General features: G+C 44.7%; 3 protein-coding genes across 3 annotated transcripts; 2 read left to right on the top strand and 1 right to left on the bottom strand.

The window, feature by feature from the left end:
- Positions 1-2,336: 2,336 nt before the first annotated feature.
- On the bottom strand, positions 2,337-5,930 carry LOC125522082 (zinc finger CCCH domain-containing protein 40). The gene is made up of 4 exons (XM_048687153.1): positions 5,696-5,930; positions 4,807-5,076; positions 4,148-4,371; positions 2,337-3,410 (listed from the first exon to the last, which is right to left on the bottom strand). Exons 1-4 carry the CDS (start codon positions 5,798-5,800, stop codon positions 2,516-2,518), a joined length of 1,494 nt encoding a protein of 497 aa, XP_048543110.1. The 5' UTR covers positions 5,801-5,930; the 3' UTR covers positions 2,337-2,515.
- Positions 5,931-6,053: 123 nt separating this feature from the next.
- CNX5 (co-factor for nitrate, reductase and xanthine dehydrogenase 5) lies at positions 6,054-10,805 on the top strand. Its single transcript, XM_048687155.2, has 11 exons — positions 6,054-6,419; positions 6,505-6,597; positions 6,706-6,761; positions 7,069-7,133; positions 7,293-7,367; positions 7,461-7,539; positions 7,753-7,791; positions 7,876-7,984; positions 8,370-8,488; positions 9,249-9,368; positions 10,126-10,805. Exons 1-11 carry the CDS (start codon positions 6,131-6,133, stop codon positions 10,513-10,515), a joined length of 1,434 nt encoding a protein of 477 aa, XP_048543112.1. The 5' UTR covers positions 6,054-6,130; the 3' UTR covers positions 10,516-10,805.
- A 4,357-nt stretch (positions 10,806-15,162) lies between these two features.
- Positions 15,163-15,814, top strand: LOC125524009 (uncharacterized). The gene has a single exon (XM_048689089.2). The coding sequence runs from the start codon at positions 15,239-15,241 to the stop codon at positions 15,479-15,481; it is 243 nt and encodes an 80-aa protein (XP_048545046.1). The 5' UTR covers positions 15,163-15,238; the 3' UTR covers positions 15,482-15,814.
- The last annotated feature ends 3,075 nt before the right edge of the window (positions 15,815-18,889 follow it).

Below are 18,889 nucleotides of genomic sequence, written 5' to 3' on the forward strand. Positions count from 1 at the left end.
GTTGCAAGTGAGCATTATTATTTTTCCATGTCCTGGAAAAAAGAAAGTATTTGGAATTGACATGTGACCATAAAAATTAATTTTAAAAGTTTCCATGTGAGCATGAAAAGTATGTTCCAAAATTTGCCATGTGTTTGGAAAAAGTTTTCTGAAAATGCCATGTCACTATATAATTATTTTTCAAATTTTCCATTAGTTGAGAACAAAAAAATCATAGAGTTTTCCATGTGCGTGATCTATTTCCAATTTTCCATGTTGAACTAATTGACATAGTACATAATGCCATTAGTAAAAATGAATTTGCCATGCTATCTTAAATAAAAAAAATGATGTGATGCACATGAAAAAAACTTTCCATGATTCCAAAAAAATGATAATAGAGACAACATGCATGTGAGTTTCACCATGATGACAAGTACGGTATAAAAGTTGCTATGATGAAATAGAAACCACTTACAATGGCAAAAACACATATAAATTCATCACGGAGACAATTAAAACTTGCCATGTTCTAATTAGTAAAATTGCCAATGAATAAAAAATGTGCATGGCAAGATTATAGAAACCTATTCTCTAAAAAATAGTTAAAGTTCCAAAAATTAAAGTACTACCCACCCGTCTCTTGATCCAGTTCTGTGGAACCAAAAAAGGTTCGTTGAATAACCCACGGGTAGGTCGCATGCCAAACAACCACAAAAAGAACGACGACAACAGGATACACACATGTTCGGTGGACAATCTGCACAAATCACAGCGCGCTTTGATCGAATGGCTAGAAATGTGAATTATATGTATATCTCATCTAGTTGAGTTTTAGCAATTCCAAATAAATAGAACACACAACTTTTGACACTTTATAGGCTGACAAAAAAATTAGAAACAATATAACCTCTTAATTTATGAAGTAGAAAAACAAGAAAAAAAGAATGTAAAAATTTACAAAATGATAAGAACAAAATAAAATAACAAAAGAAAAAGAAAAGCCTTATGAGCCATCACTCTAATCTCCTCGGAAATGAGTCCAACTACCCTTTTACTCTCTCAACTAACTGAAAAGAACGAGCACAAAATAAGAACGAATAGCCTGCTAGTAGAAGACAAAGAAAAAAGAGAAACGGCCCGTGGAACATAACAATGGCTCACGTTCCGTATGAAACGAGCAGAAAAAGCAAGCCAAGGCCTGGCCAGGCACTGAAACGTCTGAAGAAAAAGACATTTGGAAAACAAAAGTTCAAAGAGAAAGAACACCTGGACTGATAGGCTACACGAGAGGAAGAAAAACACAGCTAGAACTGGAGCACCAGAACGAGCATCCATCTAAGGCATCTCCCTTCCCTCAATTTTTTTTTAAATAGCACGAATGAATTAAGGGCATGTACAATGGTGTTATCTTAGGATTGCCACGTAGAATAAATAATGAGATGGAGGAGAGAGAACTCATAGGAAAATGATTGTCTTGTCTTATTTAAGAAAAGACAAGAGATGATCTCTTAGCATAATATGTCTCACCATGTTTTTAAAAATAGCTAGTTATTGAAGATAAGGTTAAAAGATGACCCATTGTAAACATGTTTTTTTTGTTATCTCTAAATTATATGCAAAATTTAAGATAAGACTATCTTATCAACTATTGTACATGCCCTAAGTTGCAGTACTCTGTTTTGGCTTTCTGAGTTGTTGTAAAAAGACTGGCATATCACGAGTTCAGTATTAGGCTATTAGCCAAAGAAATTCCTACGAGAAATGAAAACACTTCAGAAGAAAATGGATTCTTAAGAAGTTACACAGACATACCGACGATGCTCCTCCTCTTACTTCATTTCTAGCACTGAAGTTTAATTCCAACTAACTCTGTCAACTGTTCGAGACATATTGGTTGAAGGTATCTTTTGGGCACCATGAATTCATAAATACCGTTGCCTGGAGCTCTGTCAGTAGTTCATTTCTTAAGCTGCTTCGCTCAGAAAATACAGTGTCAATTTTGGAGCACATTCAGTCCGGTGAGTCTTGTTTCCTCGTGTTTTGAGCCTTCTATACTGCGAGGAGGCACACCATCCATACCAGCTACGTTTAGTGCCAAAAATCGTACAATCTTCCTTTTCTTCTCTAAAGTTTCTATTGCACAAGCCTGGTTCTTGGGAGCGGAATCCCTAAATTGTTCGATTTGATGTACTTACTCTTGTCTAGTTTATCAATCAAGTCAGACCGTTCATTGAAAAAACATGTTAGTATTAGAATTTGGCCTATAACGTTTACTGGTAATATGACATGATACTGAAAGCTCTCATGTGCTCTGCAATTATAGACATCAAGGCAAGACTTGCGACCAGGTGACAAAAACAAAATCTAGTGGCTCAATAAAAACCCACTATAGCTGTCAGTTTTAATAGATCCAGATAAGCAACAACACTCCGAAAGGTTTAACTGCTAATCACAAATTTTGGGAATACAAAAGCTGGTAAAACCAGCCAGGGGTTTACAATCGCCTGCAGTTGTTCTGACATCCTCCGCTTCTTCAGTTCTGGGCTGCCGCCGCCGGTGGCTGCTGCTGAGCAGGAGGTGCTTGAGCCTGCTGCTGCCCTGCCGGCGCTGGTACCGGCTGCTGGGATGAACTCCCTTGTGGCTGCTGTGCTGGGGGCGCCAGCATTGGCCGGTATGGCGGATACTGGGGTGGGTACGGCATGCGAGGCGGGGCCATGTAACCGCCGCCATATGGTGGGGGTGGGTAGTATGGAGGGTACTGAGCACCCTGGTAGTAAGGCGGCAGCGGCGGACGCATAGGATAGCCCTGTCCTGAGCTGCTTGACGCCTGAGCTTGCCCGGCATGCTGTGGCCCTGCCTTGCTGCCATCGCCTTCCTGCGACCTGACTACAGCACCCATCCTCTGTGGGTCCATTGAAGGGTACATCCGCTGATCCACCGCTGGCGGTGGTGGGATGTTGAAGTAGCCCGATCCTTGTGGTGCCACTTGCTGTTGGCCCTCCATCCCAGGTGGCTGAGGCTGGTCGCTGCTATGCTGCTGGGATATGACAGCCCTAGGGAGCAATCCTCCATGGGATACATGGCCTTGCCTCCCAGCCTCGTCATCATCTTGCCTTGGGGCTTGAGGCTTGCCCCACATGAGCTTCAGGCGCACACCCTTGATGACTAGCTTGTTAGCAAGCTCCTCTGCAGCTCTCTCAGCACCTTCTCTTGTTGTGTATGTCACAAATGCACAAGCACGCTGGATTACCATCCTGATGGATTCGATCTCACCATGTGCATAAAACTGATCCCTCAAATCCTGCTCACTGACTCGGTTATCAAGTCCACCAATGTAGAGGGTCCTTATAGTCTCATCATCTGGTGGCTGCAGAGATGGCATCTCACCTGCCTTACCCAAAAGCTTGAGAGCCACTGGGTCATTAACTCTGTAAAGAGTAAGAAGGGAACATCAGAAACCAAACCAAAGATTTAAGTGAAGTGTGCACATCAAGATATTCACTCAAGAGTCAACAAGAAGGAGCAATTGATCTACTGCTACTGCTTGGTATAACGGAATTTCAATTAGGTTGAGATACCATTTTAAATAGCTACAAGCTCAGTTCTTATCTAAGTTTAGACAGCTTTAATCCCCAGATAAATGGATGTACGATAATTTTCTTCAGTTAATGCCCAAATTCAGATCAGCCACATACAAGTTTAAATGTTTATTAATCCTGCAGTTGCTTTTTCCATCCTCAGGAAACATGAAAGAGAATTGAGTTTAGTGGTGCAATCACATCATACTCTAAACATAACTTGAAACTATAGGTCAAAACAACAGAGGAAGTGAGATTAATCTGCTTATTTGGATAAGTCGGCTAAGATCCAACTACAAGGCTATTAAAGGAGAATCATTGCATGATATGATGGTTCTTGCCAGACACTCTAAAAGAAGTGTGCAATATTATGGACATATGAACATGCCATATATATCAAGGACACTCAATTTCAGAAAACAAAGTACAGCAACATGTCAATGTCTAAAAGCTAATCTGAGGTTGCTACAGGAAGTTTTAACTCATATGTCGTGATTATGAAAAACTACCTGTCAATGCTATACGGAAAAATTGCAGAGAACTAAAAGCATATACCTCAATTTCGTAGGCACAATAAAATCACATACCCATAGTAGCGATCTTTGATGTTCTGCTGGGATAACTCCCCTGTCTCAGGCATCTCGTGGCGATATGGGCACTCAGCACCTCTTGTACATTCACCCCGCACATAGAAACTGCAAACATGAGCTCGGTTCCTCTTGTAATATGGTGAAGTCCTCTGAAGCTTCAGAATGGTATCATTTGGACGGGCCTTTCCATATGAAGAGTCATAATCTATGCCAGCTGCAGCCTGCATACATATAAAGCATGAACTTCCATTCGGAGGAACTAATCATAGATTCAAGAGGCAGGCACAAGAAGTTGAGCATGGGTGACATAAGCAGATAAATTGTACAAGGCAGTATGGAAAATCAGAGTACAGTTAAAAGATATTGTGGTTATTAGTTATCAATATACTTTAAGCGCATCCATCTCACTAAGTTTTAGTAGATCATTGCAAGTCACAATGAAATTTGGTTTTTAGTGTCATCCTGTCATAAAACCAGTGATTATAGACATGCTCACTGCAGTAGATATGGAAGTTAAGTATCACTCCATCCCAAATTACTTGTCGCAGAAATGGATAGAAAATAGATGTATCTAGAACTAAAAATACATCTAGATATAAGCAAAATCACATCTAGTAAATGATGGCAGCAAGATTGTGATGAAAAATAAAACATACCTTACGATCATGCTCTTCTGCAAAGTACTCACGGTTGACATCACTCCTTGGAATTGCATCATTCGAATTGATCGCGAGTGCCGTATCGCGAACCTGAACTGGCAGACCATATTCAAGGTCCAGAAGGCAGACCTGGCAGACGTTTTTCAACTTGCAGCACGTCTGGCAGATCTCTGTCTTCTTGTACCTTGCATCCCGACCAGGTCTCCAACGGAAGACAGTAAAAGGACGCGCACAGATCTTGCATTCCTTGTCATATTCTGCTCTGAGCTGCCAACGCAAACAAGAAAACTGGTAAATAATCCGTCTTACAAAGAACTGAAGCAATAGAGAACAAGGAGCAGTTCACAGAAACAAAAAAAAAAGCTTTAACTGCAGATGTTTTCACATCCACTGCATGTTTAATTGTACCCCTAAACCATCTGATTGATACCTTCTTTCTGTTTTGCTATCCAGTTAACTGCTTACATCTAATTTACCCATAGATAGACACAACCGCAGGGACAGGTAAACAACCACACATGTAACCAAGCAGACCAATCCACCCTGAGCTACCGATTTGATACTTGGTAAAAAATTCTACAACGTGGCAACTACAACAACACAACCAATCTGTTCAGTTCAGCCGAGAGCTACTGATATCGATTTTATTTAAAAAATCCTAAAACGCGGAGAAGTTCTAAACGAAGCGCACGCCAGCGAGACAGACGCCTAGCTTCGACTCCGATCTACTCCCCAACGTAGAGACAACAACCGCACCGAGCAGATCGCGGCGGCGCGCACAAAATCGCGCCGACACCGCCGCCGGACCAGCAACCGAGCGCGCGAATCGACAAGGTAGGGTTAGGGTTTGGGGGGGAGGGGAGGGGAGGGGGCGCGCGACGCGTACCATGCGGACGTAGGGGTTGTCGCCGAGGCACGACTCGCAGATGATGGGGAAGTCCGACCGCTCCCAGCCGTCGGCCTGCGCGTCCCGCAGCAGCCGGTGCGCCATCGCCGCCGCCGCCGCCGATGCAGTCGCCGAGAGGCAGCGAGAGCGAGAAGGGAGCGCACGGGACGAGACCTCGATTCGATTAGACGACCGCGACGCGCTATCGGGCTCTCTCTTTCTCGTCTGGCCTGGGTGGGTTGGCTGCCTCTATTTAAATGGGCTTGGGTCATCCGGGCCTTAGTCGGCTTCTAAGACGTAGGCCCGACCGACATACGGATTGCAAGGGCCCAGATAGTCAGCCAATATTGGGTAGTTGGTTTAGCGGCCCACTAGAGAAAGTTAACTCGGCCGGCGGCTTGGGCGACCCCGGCAGAGGTGTCGAGCTGCGGCGAGATGGACGGCGGCGGCGGCGGCGGCGGCGACGGCGGGAGGAGCAGGGAGCTGGAGAGGCTGCGGGCGGAGAGGGACGAGCTAGACGCCCGCATACGGCTGCTAGAGTCGGAGCTCGAGGCCGGCTCCGCCGCTCCGGTCTCACCCGGGGCGGGGGTGGGAGACGGCGGGTGCGTCGGCGGTGGCGGTGCGTGCCAGGCGCGCCCTGGGCTCGCGGATGCCGATTCCCTCCCGGCCGACATGATCTACCGGTACAGCCGCCACCTCCTCCTCCCGGACTTCGGGGTCGAAGGTTTGTCAGCTCTCAGCTCAACTGCACACCTGCTCGGCGAGGCTCGATGAACCTGCCCTCTGACGCCTTGCTAACAACGTGGCAGGCCAGAAGAAGCTCTCCCGGTCATCGATTCTGGTGGTCGGCGCCGGGGGACTGGGCTCGCCCGTGGCGCTGTATCTAGCAGCTTGCGGTGTTGGTAATGCTCCTGCCCTGTCCCTGTTGCTGCTGGACTGAAGCCGTGTGCAGGGCACTTCTTCTTGCTGTCACTGACGCATTGCTTTCCTGTAACCCGCTGTCCTCCTAGGGGTCTTGGGCATTGTCGATGGTGATGATGTTGAGCTTAACAACCTTCATCGACAGGTATGAATAACTTGGGATTTGCTTTGCTCCTCTTATCTCCTATTCCCTTATCTTTATGTCAATCTACCTTCTGAGTTATGTTGGCAATCATGCCATCTGTCTATCTGAGAAACAAATCTGAATGATAGAAGTAGGCAAAATATTCTCATTCGCTTTTCAGGGTGTTAGCTATCGAATTCGGTCACTTTGCTTGATAAAAGTGGACCTTTTGAACATAACTGCTCATCAGAAATTGGTTGCTATTTCAAGTATTTAACAGTGACGGGGCATGCTATTCCTCATATTAAATATTTGAATGTTGTCTTAGATAATCCACCAAGAAGCTTACATTGGAAGATCGAAAGTGAAGTCAGCAGCTGATACTTGCCGTGCGTAAGATACTGCTCTTTCAACCATTCTTTGTATGGTTGTATCCCCTCTCTTTTTGCGAATGTGGTCGTACCCCCTTTTAAATAGTATTTATGGCAAAAAAGCTCTTGCAGATTTGAGGCTACCGTGTAACTAATTTCAGTTGTGTTATTGTGAAATCAGGATTAATTCGTCTATTAAGGTGGTAGAACATCATCATACTTTGAAGCCAAGCAACGCTTTGGAGGTTGTGAGGAAGTATCCTTCAGTGATCTGATGTGATCAGCAAATGAACACTACATATATTTAAAAACAATGAATACCCCTGTTTTCAGCACTAAATTATCACAGATATGATATAGTTGTTGATGCAACTGACAACCTTCCTACGCGGTACATGATCAGTGATTGTTGTGTATTGCTAAACAAGGTAACACATTTTGTTTTTGGCTTTTGTTAACAAGTGGTACTCTAACTACTTCACAATGTAATCCTGATTGTCTGTTGTGTTATGTTGGTGGTTAGCAAGCCTTCTGCCAGGCTGTTGGTTCTTATTTATTAGCTTGCGCCACTATATTTATGTTTATTTCATTTGCACTGGTTTTCATTGATCAAATTCTGAACTGTTATTTTATTCGTGCAGCCTCTTATATCTGGTGCAGCATTAGGTTTAGAAGGACAGGTAAAGTTGTTTCTTGCAAAAGATCTTGTATTTTTTATAGTCTGACTTAGTATTTTTGTCTTCATTTGCTGATGTCTTGAATAGTTGACTGTTTATCATCATAACGGAAGCCCATGCTACCGGTGTCTTTTCCCAAATCCACCACCAGTGGCAGCTTGCCAGAGATGCTCAGACAGCGGCGTTCTTGGGGTTGGTAAGTACTCTAGTAAATCATGTTTCATGGCATAGCAACAGCATACTGCAGCAGTTGAAATATGAACTGTAGTTTTCACTGTAAACATTTTCCGGGTATGTATGCGTACCCAAATTTCTGTTGCACAAACAATTAAAAACACAAATAATTAAGTTACTCATCAAACACTACACAGTTTTTAAATTAGTTTATTTATCGGGTGACTACAATGTAGATTGTTTTTTGTATAACAATGCTTCATTTTCTAGATAGAGCATGCATTTACTACTGTAGTTGTAAATTATTTGGCAGTAAATAGGATGGTCTGTGTGTGCTTAATTGACTTCATATCTTCTTTTTTCATAACTAATTTCGTACTGTAGGCTCACTACTTTTTGTTTACTAGTTCCGGGAGTGATTGGCTGCCTGCAAGCCCTAGAGGCTATAAAGGTTGCAAGTGATGTTGGTGAACCTCTAAGTGGAAGAATGCTGCTCTTTGACGCTCTATCTGCTCGTATTCGAATTGTATGTTACTCTACTTCCTGCTTATGCGCCTGTAAATCTATTCATTTTCCCATATTGTGCTGCATACAGTCAGGTGTTATTTGCTACTTGTAATACCCGTTCCATATATTAGGAGTGTAACAAATACTCCCTCCGTAATGAAATATAAGAGCATTTACAGCTCTTATATTTCTTTACAGAGGGAGTAATTAGGAAGGAAATTTCACTTTTCTACATGAGAGTCATCCATGAATATGTGCATTTTGGACAAGGGAAAATTAGACTTGCTGTCCAGTCCTCTGTGTACTAGCAAATTTTGAACATGATAAGTCTACTCTTATATTTACAGCTGCTGCAGCTCAAATAATGGGTGCAAGCGCCATATACTGTCTACCTCCAACTTAAATGTTTTTAGTATATTTTATCATATAATCAAACTGCTAGTCATATTTATAATATGGCAAGTGGGGTATGTTCATCTGGCCAATCCTACTAACTGACTTCAGCCCTGAAAGTGGCAATTTAAACAATGTAGGTTTTTGTACCATATGTAACAGTTGGATTGGGATATGCATAGTATATTATGATCATTAAGCCTATTCTGCTGATCCCGCAAACTGTCATTAGCCTTGTATGACCTTTTGAAGTTGTATCAATTGTTTGAGGATTGACTTGCACAGGACAAGTTCAAACCTGCCTATAATTTGTTACTTTATATTATGCTTGTTTCATACTAAACAAATTCTATATATTTCATTATCAAATCTGCATATTTCTGCAGGTTAAGATTCGAGGAAGCTCGCCTACTTGTACCGTTTGTGCAGAAAATTCAGTTTTCACGCAAGAAGATTTTCAGAAGTTTGATTATGAGACCTTCACACAATCCCCAATGTCTGACAAGGTATGTTTTCCCTCTGTATTGAGATTCTGGTTTGCTTTTAATACTTGAGAGGGCTTCAGAACACTGACTTCATAGTTTGTCTTTAATGCGATCGGCATTTTGTGTAAACAAAGGGAGCTATGAATTGCATGTTTCGACTATTTTCTTGTTACTCTAATCACGTGTGAGTTACAGAGTAGAACTCTAATGCTAGCTTAGCACTTAGTGTTTAGCAAGTGTTATAGGAAATGCTCATGGCACTGCAAACCAACTGGGTTTCCCTACTTGGCAATTTTTGGCTAATCCATTGTCCCATACACAAATGTGGAGTGATAGTCCAGTACAGATGTGCAGTGAAAACATTTAATGAGCACCCTCTAGTAGCTCTACAACCTGAGTTGGAATATGGGTATGTGAGTACTGAGCAGTCCAAGTCCAGTTTTTTTTCTTTTTCGGTAGAGCCTGCGTGTCACATGGAATGGCCACCATTGATAACCAGCTTACACAGTAAGCAAGCTGAATGCCATGTTGCCAGTAAGTCCTTACATGGAATTCATAATTCTTTAGGGCTTCTCTAGTTTCCCTGAAAACAAAGGTGCAGTGCCAAACAAAATAATATTCCCTCCATCCCAAAATAAGTGTCGTTGATTTAGTGTACTAAATCAGCGACACTTATTTTGGGACGGAGGGAGTACTAAACTAGTTTCTTCTGGATCACTTAGTTCTTGTTCCAGGTTGTGAAGCTATGACATTTCACATATTGTTATGATTAATGCAGACGGCACCGAGCCTGAACCTGCTACCAGAAAGTGCCCGCATCACTTGTACAGAGTACAAAGGGCTGATCGACAAGGGGGAACCTCACGTGCTGTTGGATGTACGGCCTGCTCATCATTTCCAAATAGTTTCACTTTCCCGGTCTCTGAACATACCACTCTCCATTCTGGAGGAGAAGCTGCCTATGCTCGAGACCTCAATGAAGGAAACTATGGATGCCTCCGCCACCTCAGATAAACAGCCTTCCTTGTACGTTGTCTGCAGAAGAGGCAACGACTCACAGAGCGCTGTCCAGCTTCTCCGCGAGAAGGGCTTTCACTCCGCCAAGGACATAGTCGGTGGCCTGCAGTCTTGGGCACATGACGTCAATCCTGATTTCCCCGCATACTAGCGAAGTACATTTTGGGCTTATTGCCGAAGTTCCAGCCTTAATACTGGACATGAACGTCCAGCTTGAGACCGTTGTTTTGTGTGGCGTTGCTTACTTGAGCTATCTTGTAATTTGTTGCTGTAAGTCTAGAACTCCGGATTGCTACCTCCAAAAATCTGGTGGAGTTGTAGTAAGACACTGCAGCAGGTATACAGGCGCGAGGCGCCTTGGTGAAGTTTCTGTGAAAGGTGTTTCCTGTAAACTTCCGGTTGTCATCGTCGAGGAGTATTACTGTTGTCATTATGCCTGAAGTGAGGCGTTCCTGACTGTTTTTGTTGCCATCGCTGATGGTTTCTAGCCGTCAGGGAGACCATTTATTCTGTTAGTATATCAACTTTCTTTGAAACCTGGTCCAGCGAGAACATAACGAATGGCGCTCATGTGGTGCTGCTGCCATTGGAGCAGACTAAAAAGTTTGGACTCCTTAGTGGGTTACACAATTGACATGTAGCGTGCCACAAAAATTTGAGTTCAAATTTAAGTCATGCATCGTGTAATAAAAAGGATGATTTCTGTCGTGAATAGACTAACATATTTTGTGAATAGTGTTTTCGCTGTTGTGTCCGTCTCAAAAATTTCTTGTAGGTTTCCTGACTTCTCTGTGGAATTTTGTAGCACGGTAGGTACTCACCATGTCGATACATTCAAAATTGTATGCACTTTTGAATTCTTCTCCCATTTCCTTACACTAGAGATTGGTGTATCTATCTAGTAATACAAGGGGGTCAAATTCAATTGAAGAAACAAGTGTGACTTACTGAGATTAGCATCATTTGTATGCTTATTTGTTGTAATAATTCCTTGTGTCCAAGAATACACATATTTCCTGGTAGCAGTTTTAACAAAAACATATTTCTGCCAGAATTGGCGGCAATCGGTAACAGTTCCTTTTGTGTCGGGCTCCTCCACAAACTTGTCACCATCATATGTAATCACTATTTTATCACAGTTATTTCTATAGATACTATATAAAAATAGCATTACATAAAACTTGACACGCAGGTCATTAAAGTGGCAATCATATGGCTCCAGCCATTATGTCATATCATGAAACACACGTCATGTTAAATATTACAACATATATACATCTAATGCAAAATTTCATCAATATGATGAAGACTATGCCACATCACATGCAACTGGCAGAACTAAGTTAGACGCCTCTACTCGGTTTATACCAAAATTTATTGTACGTGCCTTCTATGGTTTTAGTGTTGGGAAATATAATAGAAAACAAAAAAATCGCCCTACTATCACCGAGGAACAATATGAAGATGCATCAATGGTTAAGATATCATTACTGACTCCGAGTAGCAGCGGAAGTAGACGAGTCGGTGTACATCATATTTGGAGTCCCTCGAACCATGGATGAACGATCTCGTAAACCTCCCAGAATAGTCCCTCGAACAGAAGACCAAAGGCACGGCCTCTCCATGGATTGCAAGTGTACGGTCTTCACGATCCGTCAGCATTTTGTCGTCTAGAGCTAATCATCGTCGGAGAATTAGAGGGAGCAGATTAGAACCACATGGGGATTCTAACTATAAGGACTAGAGAATCTATGTCAAGCTCTAATTGATCAACTAGGACCAACTAGAACTAGAGCTAGAGAATTGGAGGAGTCTCCAAAACTTGTGTCTTTAAAAGTGCCCAAAGCCTCTAGTATATATATAGGTTGTAGGGGAGAGGGGATCTGCCACACAAGTGGGAAGGACTCCCCCCTTGCGCTGGCCTAGTACGGGAGGAGGAGTCCTCCCCCACTCCAATTCGGCGTCCCTAGGAGGAAAGGGGGTGCCACCCCCTATTGGGCCCTTGTGACCCAATTCTCCTTCCATCACTTTGGCCTTTTAAGGCCCGTTAATATTTAATTGATTATAAAAGCCTCCTAACAACTACTAGAGCCTTTATTATTAATTTAACATCACCGGAACATTTTCCACCGATATATTATTTATCTGTAATACCCGGTATTGCCCAACAAACTCCGAAACCCTTCCGATGACCCCAAAATGCTTCCGTTTCCTCTCGGAACTATTTCGAATATTAATGAAACAATTCAACAAATAAATTCTTGATACTCTCATCCTACTAACACTCAGTATATCATGATTACCTTAAGCTTGTGATCCTGTAGGTTCGGTAAAACATAGACATGAACGAAACCCCTTCATTCAATGACCGATATCGGAACTGTAGACGTCCATATCGATCCCTATGATTACCCGAATGATTGTAACCTTTGCTTGTCATGTGATGTCCCCTTTGCTTCACGATACTTTACAAAACCCGCGGTGAGATACCTTGGTATCCTCTTGATTCAAACATATGCTCACTGTATCGGTCTCCTCGTTGCTGGTTTTGTTCTTCTTTCTCGCTCACATGTTCTGGCATCCCCGTGACGTAGTCACCTGTGTCTAGCCAAACAATAATGGATGTCGTTACACAGAGAGGGCCCTAAAAATATCTCTCCATCGTCGAAGGAGCAAATTCCAGTCTCGAGCTATCGAGTCCCTTGTCAAACTTTCTAGTGAACCTGTAAGTTGTCGTTATGATCACCGTGTTACAAATGACATTTGAGCAACCCCAAAGCTCATCGTACGGTAAGAAGTGACTACGATACTCTCATGGTCTAAGGAACTAAAACACACGCTAACACTCTGTGTTATAATTAACAATTGACTTGTGACGATATCATCTCAAAGTATAACATACAAGTTTGGGTCGATTCAATATGATCGTTCTTTTTTAACATCATACACTCATTGTTTTTTTAGGACTATCGTTTACACTTAACGATATCCTAAGATCCAGAAAACGTGATCACTAACAACACTTGAGCCAGTCATATTTTACCATTTATTATTCTACACGTGCATATGAGTTTTTCACTGAATCGCATATTACAGGATCATAGCAGTTATAGCATAGAATATAAACTCTTAATTGCGAACATGAAAATATAATACTACAATATTATTGCTTCTAGGGCATACTTCCAACATTTAAAACAAACCATTGTTACCTACGTTCATCATCAAGTATGATTATTTAAGATGCTAGATTAACTTTGCGAGGTGTATGTAGGAAAAGACTTAATTAAAAATATCTAGCCCCAATACTAAAATTCGTCATACGCATGACCCCATGTAGATCAAATCTACATGCCCTCCAGTTTACAACAACTTTCCAGATTAAGGTGGAATCCAAAGAATTGAGAACACATCGTTGATCTGACAAGTGACAACTAGCATACTAGGAGCAGCATAGAAGGATCACAGGGCATAACTTTTTTACAAAATTCCACCATGCCGCCAAGAACAGAATAAATCAAATTCTAGGGAAGCAACAAGAACATCAAGTAATAGAACATATGTTGTTTCTCGATGAAGTTCGGTTCTCTGTGGCCATGGACGCCACAGCCTCCTCGCTCGTGAACTCCCTGTACATTTGGGCTTCCTCCAGCCGGTGATGCGGGAGGAGACCGAGGTTGTAACGTTGCTCCTCCTGCGCCTACCAGGACACCGGCTACGGCGCTGGTTGCTCCTCTGCCATAACGACGTGGAAGTGTGTCTGCACCTGCTCCATGGTGAAGTCGGCTCGTCGGGGGAGGCCTCCTCCATCGTCTGGTCATCATCGGAGACCTCTGCATTCTCTGCCGGCGCGCCGCTTCAAGATGACTCTAGTGAGAGGTCGCATCCGCTCCAAACCGGCATGAATGTGGCGCTGGCGCTCTGGAGTGGCACTGACAGGCATGAATGCACATCAACTGCTTCACACGGGAGGGGATTTGGGGAGGGTGCGGGGAGGCTGATGCGTACGTGGCCCCGATCCAGACGCTCGCAAAGCCCCCATGGTATGTGTCCGCTTTACGGGAAAACGGACATTCAGACCAGTTTGCGAACCGATGAGTACTATGATGAATGGCAAACTGTGTCCGAACCTAGCTCTCGGTCTCGATGGTTGCGGGTGGTTTGTGGTCCGTGTTGAAGATGCCCTTAGTACTTAGATTCTAGTTGCACCGCTGTCTCTCTTAGAGCACACCAATCATATGACGGAAAATTTTAACGTGGTTACTAATTAATGAGATCAACGCCTCATATCTATTTTGTACTCTTACCTCTCATGTGAAAAGAGGAGGTAAGAGGGACCTCGTTAAAACTGCTCTCATATGAACATATATATTGGCCAACATAAATTGTTAATCGGTAGCAACGCAGCGTGTATTTAGTTAGCTACTGGAATTAACGAGTTAGTTTCTGGAAAAAGTAGAGGCTAGCGGAGAGAAACCCCACGCAGCAGGTTGCATATGGCGGTCGATCGAGGAGAAGTCATGCAGCAAGCATGCATCCCGTGTACGCGCCTCCGGACAAAATAAAGCAATGGAGCACGTTACGCTGATCAATGATCGTATCCATGGATGGCATGGCACCGCCCTGCCCTGCCATCACGCCACGATCCGATTCGATCCCCGGCTCAGAAGTCAGAATCGGGGCGATAGCGATACATCCATCGGGGCGTCCGTACATCCGCTGCACCTCGCCGCCCACCTCCCACGTACGCCCTCCGTCTATATAAACCCCTGCACCCCCGCCCCAGCGGTTCAGGACTAGCTAGCTCTCTCGGCCGTCTCCCCACCCCATCGCCCGAATTAGCAAGTGTGTGAGAGAGATCTTGAGGGGCAGGCATGGGTCTCCCGCTTGAGCAGTGGCGCGGCAGCGAGGAGGCGGACAGCGGCGGCGGCAAGCAGGCGGAGGCCTCCGGGTGCAGGACGCCGAGCGGCTCCAAGGCCCGCGCGGCTGCCGACGGGGGCTGCCCCGCGCCTCCTAGGAAGAGGAGGGCCGCGCCCGGGGCCGTCTCGCAGCAGGGCGGCAGGGGCTTCTACGCCGGCGCCGACGTCGAAGCCTTCTTCGCCGCCAACAACCTCTAGTCTAGAGTCTAGACCCTATCTAGCAGCATGCAACTCCAAACTCCTCGGCGCCGACGATGATCTAGCTTCTGTGTATGGTGCACCAGGTTGGGGTGCGTAGTTAACTAGCTAGCTGAGTGATTTACCTAAGTATGTAAGTTAGTTACTTCTATGAGCTTGTGGTCGATCGGTGCATGCGTAATGCCGCAGCGGCAGTGGGTTAGTAGTGTAGTATATGTCTACGTACGCTCATCTGCATATTTCTACTAGTTTGTGTGTGTCAACGGCAGTCGTCTGGTGCGTGTCTTCCGACCGTTTCTGTAAGATATATTTGTGAACTAGGTGGAGTTTTTGTTTGCCTTTATATGCTTGGTTGATTTGCTGAGATTTTCCCATGAAAGTTCTTTTCTTTTACGTCAGACAAGTTTTGTGTCCAAGGGTGTTCATGCATGGCCCCTTGACATAATGTACCAAACTTCAGAAACAAAATCGGTGCCCCAGACGGTTTCACGATTTACCATGCAAAATGTAACACAAATTTTTAAAACATGCAAGTGATTACAATTTACTTTTTTTGAAACAGAGGCAAAAGAAAAATTATGTGCGCCTGCGTCTCACAATGTAGAGGCGAAGCTCTCTTCCATGAGAAAAAAAAAACGATATCTGCAATACATATCCATGATGTGTTTGTGCAATTTGCTCATGAGCTGTGTCACCCATGGTGTGAACTATACAAGATGTGAAAAGGTAGTATTATTTCACACCGATCTTGACTGGCTTCGGCTCCATCGGATCTTAGTCTTGCATGCCACCGTTGGAACCGAGCAAGTGAGCATGAACCTGCCTTGTTCTTGAGGAAAAAAGCATGAACCTGCCTCAGCTACCGGCTGGAAGCATATGTAAAAGTAAAACACCATCCATATACAACACAGGAAGTAAAAAAAAAATGAGACCAACCCGAGGGCTAACCCTCGTTGGCTTTTCTTTATAGGAGAAACTCCGTGAGCACCACGCGTCCGTGTCAGGACTCAAACTCGGATGGACTGGCAACAACCTTAGCTGCCCAACCAGCTCGACGCCCCGTCCTCCAACACAGGAAGTAGGAGTGTGCAAGCTAGGCCTGCATGCATGCATGGATACGATAGGATACTTTTCACATTGAAAAGAGCAAGAACTTTCCACATTCAGGTGCTGCACCAGCCAGGCCACACGAGAGAGATGCTCTCTACGAGGGGGGTCGAGAGGGACCCGGTTCGGTTGGAGTGTGCATGTGAAATAGCCCACTGCAGTGCCCTGCAGTGAGAGAGTAAAGATCTCGTACTCATTGCTGAAGCTAGCAGAGCTCCATGCAGTGCAGAGGAACCGGCAGCCCTCGAGGCAAGTGTTCAGAGCTCACAGCTCAGATGGTTGATTCGACGTCATAGCGCAAAAGAGTTTGTTACGATCCTGATCCGGTCCACCTTTTGAAAAGTCTTCTTGGTCGATCTATGGCCTATCTACTGTGGTTGATTTTTTCTTACAGCCATGACGGCCAGTAGTGTTCTAATGTCAGACTTGAATCGGTACCCAGCCTGCTCTCCAGGCAAAGGCTCAGGCTTTAGATGGGTAACTAATCAACCCACCGGCCGGCGTCGAGGTAAGTAAAAGGTTCAGGGTTTCACATGCGAGCACGTACGTACGTCGTACCGGCAAAGGAAGTTGTTGCGATCCTCTCGCTTTTGAAAAGTCTCGCTTCTCATGCAGCAACGACCATCTGCAGTGCAGTGCAGTGCTGTCATGTGAGCCCGGCCGTATACACAACCACAACCGCGTGAGTAGTGAGATTAAACCTCCTGCATTTTTCTATGGCTGATGAGTCAATTCGCATGCTGCGTGCATAATTGTCCACCTGCATTAGGGCAGCTGCAACGCCCCGTCCATTTGGTGTTTGTTTGATCAAAACGGACAGAAAACGCGGCTCAACGCACCGATACAAACGGACGACTGTTCGTTTTCCGTCCGTAGGTGGCCCATTTCCAGTTTAAATTAGGGTCGGGTTTGCGTCAACACAGATGTGTGCGACACCCGCCCTTGTCCTCCCATGGCCCGCTCGTCGATGGCACATAGGCCATTCTCCTCCTCCCCATGCACACCCGAGACCTCCAGCCACGCTGCCCTCGCCGCCACCGTCAAGCCAGGTGAGCTTTGTACTTCCGGCCGGTTTGACACTGCATAGGACACCGCTGGTATCCACACACTTTCCATATTTCCACACACTTCCCACATTTCCACGCCGCATCAGATGCCCGCTCTTGCTGGCGTTGGTGGCCTCTTTTCACCGCTGTCATAGCATCTCCACGGCCACGCCACAGCCACCGGCCTCGCCCCACGGCCGCCTCCACTTCGACAGGCCTACTGCCTGTACGGGGGAGAGGCACGGGGCTCTTCACCAGCCGCAACTCCACCATGCCCGCTAGGTGTTCGACATTTTGCCCGCAAGGTACCATGGATAGTGGGGATGAGTTCTTTTTGCAATAACTTCATATGTTCATCGGACGATGATGATTTTGTTGTTGCGACTATGGTTGTCAGTGACCACATTGCTAGGTGGCAGCCGAGGTTTAGGGGATTGATCCCGGGCCATGCTCCGGCATTGAATTGCAACAGAAGAGCGGCCATTAATTGCCTAATCTTCGCGGATTACTTTCAATGCACATCGCCACTCTACAATCCCAAGCTTTTTCGACGCCGCTTTCGGATGGTGAGACATGCATTCAACCGTATTTGAGGGGGAGTGATGGCATATGATGATTATTTCGTATGCAAGGAAGATTCCCTCGGAAAGGTTGGCTTCTCCTCTTATCAGAAATGCACTGCAGCTATTTAATGCTTGCATACGGAATTCCTAGTGATCTTGTTGATGAGTACGCCCGCATGAGTGAGTCCACATGCCTTGCATGTACAAGTTTTGCAAGGTTGTGGAGCAGTGTTTTGCCCTTAGTACTTGAGAGAGCCAAATGATGTGGATACAACCCGGTTCTTGGTGATCAATGAAGAGAGAGACTTCCCAGAATTGCTAGTAGCATATATAGATTGTATGCACTGTAAGTGAAAAAAATGTCCATCTGCTTGGCAAGGAAAATATAAGGGCATGCAGGGGAAACATAAGGGCATGTTAAATGTTGCATTGTCATAGTTAGAGTTGTGGCTTCACATATCTCTGGATTTGGCACTTTTTTTTTTGCATGGCTGGTTCTTACAATGACATCAACATGCTACAACGCTCTCCGGTGTTCGGAAAGCTTGCAGAAGGCAAGTGTCCGGAGGTCAACTTTGAGATCAATTGCCACAACTACAAGAAAGGATACTACCTAGCTGATGGAATGTATCCTCGGTGGTCACCTCTTGTGAAGACAATCTCCAATCTGGTAAGAGAGAAGAGGGTTAGAT

Source organism: Triticum urartu, chromosome 7A (assembly GCF_056163025.1).
Source record: "Triticum urartu cultivar PI428250 chromosome 7A, HENAU_Tu73, whole genome shotgun sequence".
Taxonomy (NCBI): domain Eukaryota; kingdom Viridiplantae; phylum Streptophyta; class Magnoliopsida; order Poales; family Poaceae; genus Triticum; species Triticum urartu.

Bases quoted from the DNA above. Each gene is read 5' to 3' on its own strand.
- LOC125522082 (XM_048687153.1), bottom strand. From the start codon at position 5,800: ATGGCGCACCGGCTGCTGCGGGACGCGCAGGCCGACGGCTGGGAGCGG. The intron at 4,372-4,806 runs GTATGTTTTATT...ATATGTATGCAG, and splicing joins CAGAAGAGCATGATCGTAAG to GCTGCAGCTGGCATAGATTA. The intron at 3,411-4,147 runs GTATGTGATTTT...TACTCTTTACAG, and splicing joins ATCAAAGATCGCTACTATGG to AGTTAATGACCCAGTGGCTC.
- CNX5 (XM_048687155.2), top strand. From the start codon at position 6,131: ATGGACGGCGGCGGCGGCGGCGGCGGCGACGGCGGGAGGAGCAGGGAG. The intron at 6,420-6,504 runs GTTTGTCAGCTC...ACAACGTGGCAG, and splicing joins CCCGGACTTCGGGGTCGAAG to GCCAGAAGAAGCTCTCCCGG. The intron at 7,368-7,460 runs GTATCCTTCAGT...AAATTATCACAG, and splicing joins GCTTTGGAGGTTGTGAGGAA to ATATGATATAGTTGTTGATG.
- LOC125524009 (XM_048689089.2), top strand. From the start codon at position 15,239: ATGGGTCTCCCGCTTGAGCAGTGGCGCGGCAGCGAGGAGGCGGACAGC.